At 41.1% G+C, this 13368-nt stretch overlaps 1 protein-coding gene across 3 annotated transcripts in view; it reads right to left on the bottom strand.

Moving 5' to 3' along the window:
- ctnna1 (catenin (cadherin-associated protein), alpha 1) overlaps positions 1 to 13368 on the bottom strand; it is an 89281-nt gene that overhangs the window by 13816 nt on the left and 62097 nt on the right. For all 3 annotated transcript variants that reach the window (XM_031319737.2, XM_036004007.1, XM_031319736.2), the window contains exons 15-16: positions 11728 to 11909; positions 2577 to 2682 (exon numbers count right to left, since the gene is read on the bottom strand). In XM_031319737.2, the coding sequence (XP_031175597.1) occupies positions 2577 to 2682; positions 11728 to 11909 (288 nt within the window). The remainder of the gene's footprint in view (positions 1 to 2576; positions 2683 to 11727; positions 11910 to 13368) is intronic.

The raw sequence follows: 13368 nt of genomic DNA, 5'->3' as shown, positions 1-13368 counted from the left end.
CAGTATGCCAAAAATACCCGGATGTCGTACTGATTCGGAGAAAATCTCCAGTATGCCTCAGACCAGTCTATCTCGCCTACCGTATCCCATAATGCAAAGCGCCGCAACAGTCACAACAACCATGGATTGCTGTTGTGGCCAACAACTGGAAACTTTATATATTGTTCATCTGCTATTTCATCACTAAATTCACTTCTGAGACTTTTTTATGCGAGAAATCAACTGTGTAGAAATATGGGCCATTTTACGAAAATTGATGGCTAACTGCAAATTTGGTCCGACGGTGTCGGAGTTCAGAAGCTCCACAGTCTGACGTGACAGCGGGCGGGTGCCTGCCGGGGTCGCTGGCTTGCCGGTCGGCCTGTCCACCTTCACAGACCCCGCTGTCAGCTGGCTGGAGCTCTCTCAGGAGACTCAGGGACAAGAGGCGTTTATTTCCCCCGATCATTTGTTTAAATAACACAACACACATATCCATTATAAGATTAACTGGAACCTGTGGTTTTTCGGAGTTATAAAGCTCCATAAGAGATTGCGTACTTAATGTAACAAACCTGCTGACCTGGGCTCACTCTCACACACACACACACGAGGATGGATACCCGACCCGGCGGGCTCGCGTTCGGACAGATATTTAGAAATGATGTTCGGGTTTGGGCTCGGTCACATCAGCGCGATAAGGCATTGAACATTTTAAATTTAAAAAAGCTTATTATGTAGGTGCGCGCCTGTGTTAACATGCGCTTGTTGCCCCGTGTGCGCTGACGCGCTCATCTGTTGACATTTCCAAATGCCTTCCTACAGTTGCTTAATAAAAGCGGGCTTTCCACACAAACAAACGTACATGTTTTCCCTTCATTAGTATGAGAGAAGAGAGGGAGAGCAGCGTCTGACAGGGCAGAGTGATACCCATCTTGTAAATAAATTATAACATCTATATACATTAGATTTAATATTTCAGTTCATAATTAGGGTTTGCTTTATTAGCTTATTTCACATAAATTAAATTTTCAGCATCTTATAAAGCTCGATAACTTGCATTTTTCATTTGCAATGGTGGTGAGAGTTCTTTTTTTTGCCCAGTGCTTTAAGAGCTTGTTCAAAGGCTCAGCCTGGCCTAGCATACTGCAGAATAAAACGATGTAACCGTTTCATACTGCATACTACTCGTGATGAACGCAGTATGCAGTAGGTACTGCATACTGCAGCTGTCTGCAGTATGTAGTAGGCTATTTCGAAAACGGCCCGAGTCTTGTTTGGTGGCGGTTTATTTGCTAATCTTTCTCTGACACGACATGGGCCACTGCCATCGGTGAACGCCATCTTTTTTGCCATTGGTAGTCAACGAGTCGAATATCGGCCGATACCGGTGTTCTGCCGCTAAATGGATGCATCTCTCGTGTCAACTTCAGTACCGTAGTCCGAACATTCATGAGTTAGTAGATGGTAAATGGAACTTCTGAGGTAAACTAGTGACCATCACAATGATGAAATGCAACCCTTATTGATACATAACTGATATTTGTGCTGCAAGGAGTAGTATTAGTGAAGTATGTGTTCTTGTCTTCTAAAGCCGCCTACACATTATAAGTATGCCCTTTGCGCACCACTAGGTAGGGCGCCGAGGCAAAGCCATTTCCAGTTGCTACGAAACGACAACAGCTGCAGTCAGACTGTTGTGTGTGGGATAAACCCATAGACTGTATGATCATGTTATTAACATTGTTTATTTTAAAGATATATTTGTATTCACTTTATATACAGTATATGGTTAAATTGTACAATGTATTTCAGTTTAATTCAAAAGAATGACCTGGCTGCCATTGAGGTCAGACGGCAATTAAAAATAACGGCAATCAAAAAGAGCGTGTGCATGAAATGTTGTTGTCTTGCCATTTAAAAAGGAGAATTCAACTTGGTTAGAGAGCTAAGGTGCCGTGACGAGAGGTTCCATAATACATTAGGTTGGACAAGAATCAGTTTGATGTCCTCCTGTTCTCATTGGTTGTGCTTTGAAAGGTCAGCGGCATCTAAGGTCAAAGTTAAAATAATTTGAACTGTGAGCGCAGCAGCAATTCCAAGCGGTTCGCTTCGCCGAGGGAAGCACTCCGCCTAGTTGGTCTGTACCGCTCTCCCCATAGAAAAACAATGGCACAGCCCGCGGTTTTACCGCAGCTCATGTGTAGGCAGCTTAACGCAGCAATGGCACATAGGTCCGATACTTTGAGCACATTCTGAGGTCTTACATCGCCAATACACAACTGGAAAGTAAAGTTGATATGATACTGGAGGAAATTACTTAATTTATAGGTCCTCATTCAACAACATTTTTCATTTGGTCACCCCTGCCTCAAACATGTCATTTTGCAATAGACATGACATTAGTGTTAAGTCTCAAAGTTTGCGCTACAATTTTTACTCACAAACAAATGATTATTTTTAATTTTTTTTATTTGTCCTTCGTGTTGCTGCACTTGTTTGCTACCTTATCGTGCCCTGACAGCGTCGATGTGGCACGATTCTAATTATACACTGGGGTCACTAGTAGAAAGGTGGAGGTGCATTTAAGGTCTTACATTGTCAGCGATGGTGCGGCCCAGCTTGTCCATTCGTGATCCTGCCTCTGCAATTTTCTTGGCAGCGCTGATGACATCAGACGTATTCTTCAGTGGCCCTTTCCCCCTGGGGAGAAAAAGTGGAAAACCAGTCACCGTTTCTGATCTACAGCAGCCTCATTCAATACGCAGGAGCCGCATCTCAGTCATGAAGTGGCTGTTTGTTTTGGAAGGTTGTTTCCAAACACAAAAAAAACAAACCAAAAAAAAACAGAGGAAAGTATCAATAGAGAAACTTGACTTAGGGGAATAGTTTAGGAAAATGTCACAGAAATACATGTTTATGCAAGTGCACAGGTGATTCCACACAAACAAAACACTAACAGTCTGGCACCATATTGTTCAGTCAGAGCTGAGCACGTTAAAGGTCCAATGTGGAGGAATTTCTCCCATCTAGCGTTGAGATCATATATCGCAATCAACTTTCTTGCGCCACGCAGTTCAAAGTACGTATTACAGCTACTGTAGCCTTCACGCTTTTTTCTGATGTCTCTTGCTCTTTTCAATATCCTTTTTATGGGTGAAGAAGAAGACTCCTCTTTCTGAAATTTGGATTTTGAATACGTGTGGTCCTCCAGGTTTCCTTCTTCAAACTTGCCGGGGCCGGGAAGCTACGATACCCATTAGCAGCATTAGCAGCACCTGTGAGTTTATCATGCGACAGCGAAAACGCGAAAGGCGGAGCCATATGTCCTATATGTCCCTTACTGGCTAACGTATTTCAAGATGGCGCATGAATATGGAGCGTCTACCCCAGTTCATGCAAATACAAATGTAAAATTTCAAGCCAAAAGGAATACTTGGAATTGATGGTGGTGGTAAATATTCATGAAAAAGGACAAGTTTGTGAAGGGCAATACAGATTTTTATAATGAACAACTAAACACGTTACACACTGGACCTTTAAAGCAACCCATAAAATGCAGAAGGGCAGCCTTCACTCTCAGGGCTATCTGTAAAGATTAGGACCATGGCGCTGCACTCTTTTGTTGCACCATCACCCCACTTACAAATCCTGGTGTTAAACTATCTATTCTAAATATTTACTATTTCCTGCCATTTTAGCAAACAATAGATAAAATGTGTTAGTAGCATGCTTTTAAGAAATTGGCAGCATTATCATATCCAGAAATTCTGAGGAAAGCCTGATTCAAGAGGCCGTCATATTATAGTTTGTCACCAGCGCCATATGCTTTCTATCACAACAGAAATTCTCAATTCAATCTACTTGGCCCCTTCAATTCAAGCAGCTTTGAGGGGTTTATTAGAAGGATAAGTCGCAAATCCAACTGGTTTCATGTCTGTTGGCGGAGAAATGTTGGTTGCCCTCAAAAACACACACACCATTTGTATGGTCATTTTCATCAAAGTATGGGACAAAGAAGAGAGCCGAAGAAAGAGTACAATCGTATTTAACACTAGCACCGCCAGGCATTTTAGGGGTACTATAACCTACAAGTCCGATGCCTTTTGTTATCGCTGATGGGCCATTAACGCATCACCCCTCTCCATCTCTATAGCGCTGTGTTAATCTCTATAGCAGCAAGGACACACGCAGCCCCCACACATTTTTCAAAGCCAGATAGCTTATCTAACAGTTTGACTGGTGTACTCTTAGCAGTGTACAGTGAAATATGCTATTTTAGAAAGAAATATTTTCATGCTGCAATCCGATGCAGTAATAGTCCGGTCATTTGTTCTTTGTGTCGTTCAGTTCAGTCAACACAAAATCTTGGAGGTTTCTGTGAGCAACTCCCGCAAATAAAGTTTTTTTTTTTGTTTTTTTTTTCTTAAAAAATCTCTTGGATCTCTTTGATGCCGTTTTGAGTTGTAAGCAATGTATAACCTGCAGTGAAAACTCAAGGCATTAAACAAATGCTGAAACACTGTTTCCAATTTAAGCATTTTTATTTCTGGCAAGTAAACTAAATGGTAAATATAATCACGGTGCAAATTAGGGATGCACCAAAATGAAAATTCTTGGCCGAAGCCGAATCAAATAAAAAATTTGGGCTTGGAGTTTTTTATTTTGCCAATTTTTTTACCATTGCATAAATTAAATAGTCAAAATGGGCTTTTTACTATTTTGACTTGCTTTTCAAAGAAAAACTAAATTACAAAACTACAATTAGACAACTATTTAACACAGATTTTTTTTTAACCATTCCAGCAGACATTATGTCAACAAAGCACAATATAACTTAAAATAAATAAATAAATTAGTAAAATAAACACAGTGAGCAGGCACGCGCATCACACGAGAAAAGAGAGAAAACGGTGTTCTGAGGCTAATTAGCTGGCTACGATCATGTGTGTGTATCCTTGAGACCTGTAAGTCCTATAATTAATTCATTAATTAAGTCTCAAAAGAGAGAAGTCTTCGCCCATGATTTGACAGACACTACAAGAGCTAAGTTTATGTTTGCTGCATTTCTAAAACGTGCGCACCTTTCACTCTACCCTTGTTGCTATTTGATCGCGTCATCAAAAATGTAATTGTTCGATAAAATGAATTTGGCCTTTTCACTTATTCGACCGAACACCAAAAGTCTTTTTTGTAGCTATTTTCGGCTGAACAATTTCGGTTCATCCCTAGTGCAAATGATCACATTTTGTCAAACGAAAGAATGACATTTAGTCGCCTCAGCATTTATATTTCTCTCCATCTCTCTTGTGTGCAGTGTGTCTTTCAGTTCACCAGGCAACACACAACCTGCCATCTGATCGCGCACATCAACCTATAAAAATAATACCATTTAGTAGCGTTGGTATCTTGTTGAAATGAATCACATTAATGTCATTCCCGATATAGCGCACACACAGCACTCCTTTTTACAGTCACTATAGTCAGTTATTTTTTACACATTAAAGGATGAAGACTGTGTGCCTACAAACCATAATGTAATTAAGTTGTGATGGCGTGCAACTGAGTTTCTATGTTCCATTCATTGTCTCAATGCGCTATACAGGCATTTTGCAAAGGAGTTGATTCAGCTGCGGAAGAGAGGGCGGAGGAGTACCTACGTTAAATCGGCGCTTCTCCTGGCTTTTCGGTTTTCTTAATGTTATTCTATCATTACGACAATATAGGCATGTGGGGAATATGTATTTAGGAAAAATCAGGGCAGAAGGAAAACATAGCAATAACAATGACCGAATACTTAAAACAATTTTTTAATCACAACGTTCAATGGCGTGGGCTATTGTTAAGACTTTGGTCATTGTCCTAATGTTAAACATCCTAATCCTAATGTTAAACATCAATTACTGACCATTCTAGAGCCAAACGACGCCCGTCCCAACACAAGACGGGTCTAGCCCTGACCTGACCCACTGTAAAGCTTGTCAGCCATTTGCGTTTTTTCTGCCCCCACAAGGGACCTCTGGGACACAGTTGGCAAGAGGCACAAATTGGATTCAAAGCTGCTCTCTCCAGGCTAAAAAATGAGCCATCCAACCCAGAACAGATGGAATTTTGTGTTCTGTTCTCTCGCTTCCTCTTTCCTCCCCTCCCACCTCCAACCCTTCCCCTCTCTTGATCTCCCTCTGCTGCTCTGCTGTAAAACAAGTCAGGGTCCTAGTGGAAGAGGAAACACGTCAGAGCACAGACTGGAAGCTCTCCAGGGACAAGTCAGAGCTGGAGGCAATGTGATGGATTCTGAAAAACAAAAGATTTCATTGTGGTGTGTTTGTTACTGTTGCTAGGATAATGCTGTAGTTTGCCTCAATAAAAAAAACCATCACATCATAATGCATAATAACAGCAACCAGTGATTTCTCCCTATTTTTTTTTATCCTAAAAATATCCCTTGCCTAAGCCCTGAAAAATAAAAGGGGCAGCTGCTAAATTTCTTCTCCAGCTCTGAGCTCTGTTATGGCCAAGTAGCAATAGGGAAAAGCACAAAGAGGCCACAGGGATAGACAAGCAAACTCCTGGCAGGAGGACACCCTTGTAAGTTTTTCGGAATGGATTTGTACATGGAGAAGAAACTAGGGACTCCAGGTCTGGTGACAGCTGCAAGCCTCCAGGTGGGTGCAAGCCACATCGGACCGAGCACTCCACAGCACAGAATGCTAAAAGACAGGTGGCTCCCAGATATTATGTTGCATGTTTCCAAGCCACACATGCCTTATTCATGAGTGCTGCCATACAGCCATAAGCGATGCAGGATTCAGCAAGAATCTCTCTCACTCTCTGCAGACTTGTCAGGAGAGAGGTCGAGAACAATCACCTCACACAGCATTAACCTTGGCAGGGCTTTGTGCCAGCTCAAGGTTAAGGGGGCAATCAGTTGGGCCCCGCTGAATTAGCCGGCGACTGACCTTCCGTGTGCTATTGTCGCATGCAAGAGTCAAGGCATAATGTGAAGATATGTATACACATCCTGACAAACATCCATGTGTGTCAGACACTCAGACTGGCATATACAGACTGCAATCCAAAGTCTCGGAGTGCCAAATAAGAAAAGTCACAATACTAAGTTGTGGTATTAGCCCATAAATCAGCCAACTCTGAGTAACTGCACTATTAACACAGGCACAAAAGCCATTCCCACAGCTTTCTTTAATAAACTCTATTTCAAATGGCAACAGCCGAGCATAGAGAATATAAATGTACTTAGCAACACTGAATCTGGCCATATTGATCATCACTAGGGTCAAAGACATTAACGCTTTACCGCTTTAAGTTGATACAAGGCTAATTACGCCTATCAGCTCTACAAAACTCTCTGTATTTCTCAGTATGGCTAGGTTTACAAAATGGTGCTGTCACCACTGAGAATTGAATTACCTCTTCTGAAGAGTCCATCATGTTTTCTTAATCCACCATTTCCTCCTTGAGCTACTAGCAACTGAGGCCTTGTTTAGTCATATCTCAATAAGAGTCTTTAGTGACAGGTGGTGTCCCACCTGGGAGGAGGGGTGAGGGTGGCGCGCGACCACAGACAGGTGCATTTTCAATAAACATTTAATTCGGAAAACCTTAGTTGCCGATTATATGCAAATATGGAACGACATTCAAAATTAAAAACGTCCATTTTTCCAGGACGATTGTTATTAAATCCTAGATGAAATATGCAGGAGATAAGAGGCTTGAATTTTTTAATGGTTTAAAATAGGGATGTCCAGATCCGATCTCGTGATTGGAAATCGGGCCCGATCACGTGGTTTCAGACTCGATCGGAATCGGACGTTACCTCCTGATCAGGACTCGAATATATATGTATATATATTCTCATTATTTTTTAACACATCTGTAGTTATGCGGTGGCACAGAGTTGACTCCACACAGAAACAGCAACACGTGCGGCATGACATCACTTTGTTGCAGAGACGCTATTGGTTAAATGCCGGCAAAGTAGAACACGGAAGCAGCTTGAAGCGGAAAGCACGAGAATGTCTGCGGTCTGTAGGTATTATAAAGTTGAATTATTATAGAAGTATCAGATCGGGACTCGGTATCGGTAGATACTCAAAATCAAATGACTAGGACTCGAGGGAAAAAAAACCTGATAGGGACATCCCTAGTTTAAAATCCAGTCAATGCCTATAAAGATGCCTCGTCAGACATCCAATAGAAAACAGCATTTCTCTTCCTGTATCGATCAAACTTAAGCTACTGTGAATTAGTCCACAAGTTACCATTCTCTTAAGCCCAACTGGCTAATAAATTAACTCTGATTTTGTGTTCATGACTTTTGCTTTCAGGGTGAGCGGCTACATTTTAGCAAAAATAACACCTGATGTTCAGTAACAACACAATACCTTTTCGATTAGTATCAACAGCCAAAATCTTACCAAACACTCACATGATGCATTCAGCGCTTATCAGTTTGATACCGACAACAGGCCGCACTGAGGTAAAAGCGCAGACTGCCTGTCGTGGGAACTGAAAATGGCAAATTGCGCTTTTCCGTGTCATGCTTATGCATTCACGGGAGGGTCAAGGGGAAAGTGGGAGTTTCCCATAAAGAGATGGGAGGGGAAGTGTAAAGTGTGCCTAATTATGTATATGTACAAAAACCGCCCCTGAAAGCGTGCCTCTATTTTGCGGTGAAAATTCTCCGCCTCTTAAAAGCAGGTGTAAACCAGCCGCAAGCGGGTTTCCTCACACATGCCTCCTGGTGAAATGGCAGCAGTAATCCGAGCAAGACGAAGACATAGGCCAAGGAGACGAGCTGAAAGGATTTTTGCCACAAGGATCACACTTTTTCAGTTGAGTGAACACGAAATTATTAAGCGTTACAGATTAAGCAGCCATGCAATATTACAGTTACTGGAAGAAATTAAAGATGACATTGAATCTCCGACTCACGTGTTCACATTCCATTCCAGCAGTTGTTAAACTCCTCGCTACATTACAAATATTGTCATCAGGATCACTTCAAAACAGTCATAGCATCAGCAGTGGGAATATCGCAGTCTGCACTCAGCCGTATCATAGCACAAGTACTTAACGCTTTGCTACAGCGCAATTTACGGTATAGTGGGCTGATTACCCAATGAACTGCAGGTTTGGTAAATACAACGTCAGCTGAAGTATCACAGCGTGCGCTTTCTGCATGTTGGCCATGGTGCTGATAACGCTACATTCGCAAATGTACGTACATCTGGCCCTGAGAAACGATGATGTATTCTCAAAAATATATTAATTGGTGGTTTTTTTCTGATAGTCTTGCTTAATTGTTTTTGATTGAAAAAGTCCAACAAAACAAATTTTAAAAGGTCCCATGGCATGAAAATGTCACTTTGAGGTTTTTTAACATTAATATGAGTTCCCCCACCCTGCCTATGGTCCCCCAGTGGCTAGAAATGGTGATAGGTATAAACCAAGCTCTGGGTATCCTGCTCTGCCTTTGAGAAAATGAAAGCTCAGATGGGCCGATCTGGAATCTTCCTCCTTATGAGCTCATAACGAGGAAGGTTACCTCCCCTTTCTCTGCTTTGCCCGACCAGAGAATTTGGCCCGCCCATGAGAGAGAGAGAGACATCATGGCTTGTAAACAAGTGAAGCATGGCAGTTGGTCAAGGCCACACCCCCACCCTCTACCTTGCCCCCCCTCTCTCCTTCTCAATAGCATTTAAAGCTACAGACACAGAAATGGCACATCCTAAGTAAAGCTCATTGTGGGACTGGCTCTAGTGGCTGTAATTCTGCACCAAGGCTGAATTTCAGGAAAGAGACTTCAGATACAGTATTAGGAGACCACTAAGGACTATATAAAAGCATCCAAAAAGCAGCATGTCATAGGACCTTTAAACTACAATTGGAATCATGCAAAATGAATACATTTATTTGATAGAAAGTAATACACAGCTAGCGTTGGTATGCCAGTAAAGGTGTACATGTAGAACATGTTTTCCAGTAAATGCAGTATTAAAAAAAAGCTTCAATGGGCGTTTTACTTATTGGATCTTTTTCAGTTGAATTCATTGGGTCTGCTTTATATTGTAAAACTGAGAGAGAAGAGAAGCAGCCTTTATGTTGATATAAAGATGTCACTGCAATCAATAACCTCTTAAAATATATACACACAGCTGACGCCATCTAATAAAAAAACATGGATGGCACTCTGAGATGGAAGCAGCATCATTTGCATTACATTTACATGTACAGCAATGAATTTTTCTTGTTGGTTTTGTGTGACCTCACATCACTGGCTGTTAGTATTTTAAACTCTGCTATAGCTTTCCAGTAGTGTACTTCTTTGGCTGAGGAGACGGGATCTTTGACTTATTCAGAAAATGAAGATAGTGAGGCAGCATTTCATTGTCATTACGGATGTGACTCACAGTTGGGCACAAAATGTCCTCTGAGTAATTAACTTGAAAGTGTAAAAAGGAACAGTCACACAAATACAGTCAGCTAGCCAAAATGATTCCTCACCCCCCCCCCCACACACACACACACACACACACACACTGTGAGCTAAACGATCACAGAGATGGAAATGCTGTCCAACTTGACTTACAAATTCTTAATTTTAGCACACCAAGCAACAAATTCTAGTCACGTACACACATGCATGCACACTATCATAAACACAGTTACAGAACTAGTATATCCAAAAATTAAAAAAATGGGACATCCTTCTAGTGATGTCTGTTCTGTCCTGTGTTTTACGAACAGTACAAAACAAACATTTTACAATATTAGAAAGCATTACATTAATGTGGTCTGGGCAAGAGCATTGATTAATTTGAGAGTGACAACTCCAATGCTCTGTTTTTATGTTGGTGGTGCTATCCTTTCATTTACATAACTAATGTGATTTTGGTCAAATTCAAATACATTTTTATCTTTCTCAAGTAGGTGGTTACACTGTCGAGAACAACAGCTTTTTTGCAGAAATCAATATTTCTGAAATGTGAAACAAGTTTTCAGCAAATACCCTGCTTGTAACTACAAATTTCAGACACACTTCCTGATTTTTAGCAGAGCCATATTTTGAAGCCGTTTTTACCACAAAGATGATTTAAACTATTCCAGGACACATTATGATTCCTAAGATTTTTGTTTCAACCATTTCTCCACCATCTTTATTGTCTCAACAAACCACTGACAAGGGTGAATATGGCCACCCTATAGCAGCTCTGCTGAGTGAGACTGTCCATTTAAGATTTACAGTACACACCCAGCTTTATTCGTGTACCAGAGAGAGGGAGATTTGATGCAGTGCTTATGGTTGTGCATATTAAGATTAGGGGAGGAAGGAAAATAATCAACAAGAAAATCCTACCTACAGTGCTGCTTAACGAAAATGAAGAGTGTTGATGCATGAACTAAACTGGGTGCATAGTATTGTGCAGATATGGGCAAATTCTGGGAAACAAATGTAGGCTTATTGGGTGATTGTTTTGGCTTAACTTAAACATGCATTCTGTCTAGGAGGCATTTTGCTTGAATTGCACATCTATTGGAATATTAATGCGAGGACTGTAAGATGACACATGAATATTGCTGCTGCAGACTACAAACTTAAAAATGTGCAGCCATACTACAAACAGATATCTTCTGAGGCCAGAGAAATATCTACAATTACAAAATGGGCCATAATTTACTGGGGAAGAAAAATGGCTCCGAGTTTGAGCCAAGCTGTTCCAAACTCACCTGGTGAAGTCGGTCATCTCCATCATGATCATGCACATCTGCTTAGCCAACACAATGATGTCATTGCCGCTGTCATCCCACTTGGATACCTCAGCATCCAGCTTGCTCTTCTCTTCCTGAAAGCTAGCCACCTGTTCAGCAATCTTCGCCTTCTGCTCCTGGGGCAACTGGGCCATGATAGCCTGAAGGAGGAATTATGGAACGCGTAGAGGGTTAGCATACAAGACCTCAACATACTGTTACGGAGGCCATTTCTGTCTCCGGGGCATTTTGTTTTACATCATCCCCTATGGTTTCCATGGAAGCACGGGTTTGCTTGCCAGGCAAGATCATGGTGTTGTTTGAGATCAAAGCAGAGGACCAACTGTGCTTACTGTGGTGCACTACACTACTGTGTTCCTTGTTCATTCTTTAATTGTGTACACTTGCTTAAATGATTGCTATACTCTCTGGCCACTTTATTAGGTACATCAATACAATCTAACGCAATCCAGTACAACGGCTCTGCCACAAATTCTTCCTTTACAAAGCTTAAAATGTTCCAAGAAGTTATGTTTAAGTGTTTTAGTCATCAAAATGCATTATAAGTATGTTGGAGTAAAGTCTCAAGAACGAAAAATGACTACATTAATTGCTATATCTTTTCTGTAAATAGATGTCTCTAAGATGGACATTTCGCTGATTGGCCAGGTGAAGTGCAGACACTTTTCACTACAAAAGCTGGGTTCACAGCCATTAAGAAATAGTATGTGACATATTCTAGGAAAATATAGATTTATTAAACTCTATGCCTTTGGCCACTGAAGAAGATCAATATAAGGGCATGTGTTTGGCACCATTTCTATCCATCCTCTAGGGCTTGACCGGTAAAGGGCAGTTACCAAACAGGCAATCAGACATTCAATGAATGAGCTTGTGAGGCCGAAGTGGGCAAACACTTAAGAGCGGGAAATTGAATATCATCGCGAGAGCGTTCATTCTGTTACTGGTAAATAGGACTCTCTCTCTAGAGTCACCTAACCTTGAATAAAGATGTTTGGGGCAGTGCAGAGATGAAAAGCCCTTTCCTAACAAAACAGCCAGATCATCTTTGGCGAACAAAACAAACAGCATGGAAATGTAATGATGGATCACCCGCCATAAGGGATGTTTTTGGATTAATTAACAGTTTTCACTTTTCTTTTCACCTCTTCTATGAAGAGGGCAACCTACAGCAGACTCAATTATCTGCTTGGAGCCTTTTCAGGGATGCTACGGAGTGCTTGAAAAGTCGAACCTGAACCTTCAACATCAACCACCAACACAAATTCACCGGTTCATACGAGGACATATTTAAAAACAAAAAACAGATGGTGTGCATTATTTAAATTATTTTTATTTTATTTTTTAAGACTGGAGGATGTAATACGCAAAAAATATTAATTAATTGTGTGACACCTACTCTGAGTCATAAGGGCTGAAGCCTGTCACAGCATAAATTAGACTGAAGGAAGGAATAGGACATGGATAGATGTCAGTTATAGGACTAGAGGCTGAAGTATACTTCAAGTCTTCTAAAATCTTGAACTAATTTAACGTCTCTGAATTTTGGCTAACAACTATTTTCAACACAACAAATGAGACCCAGGTGTAAACAAGAGT

The sequence above is a fragment of the Sander lucioperca genome, chromosome 1 (assembly GCF_008315115.2).
Source record: "Sander lucioperca isolate FBNREF2018 chromosome 1, SLUC_FBN_1.2, whole genome shotgun sequence".
NCBI classification, from domain to species: domain Eukaryota; kingdom Metazoa; phylum Chordata; class Actinopteri; order Perciformes; family Percidae; genus Sander; species Sander lucioperca.
Note: the sequence above shows the minus strand (reverse complement) of the source record. Positions and strands in the feature narration are given on the sequence as shown.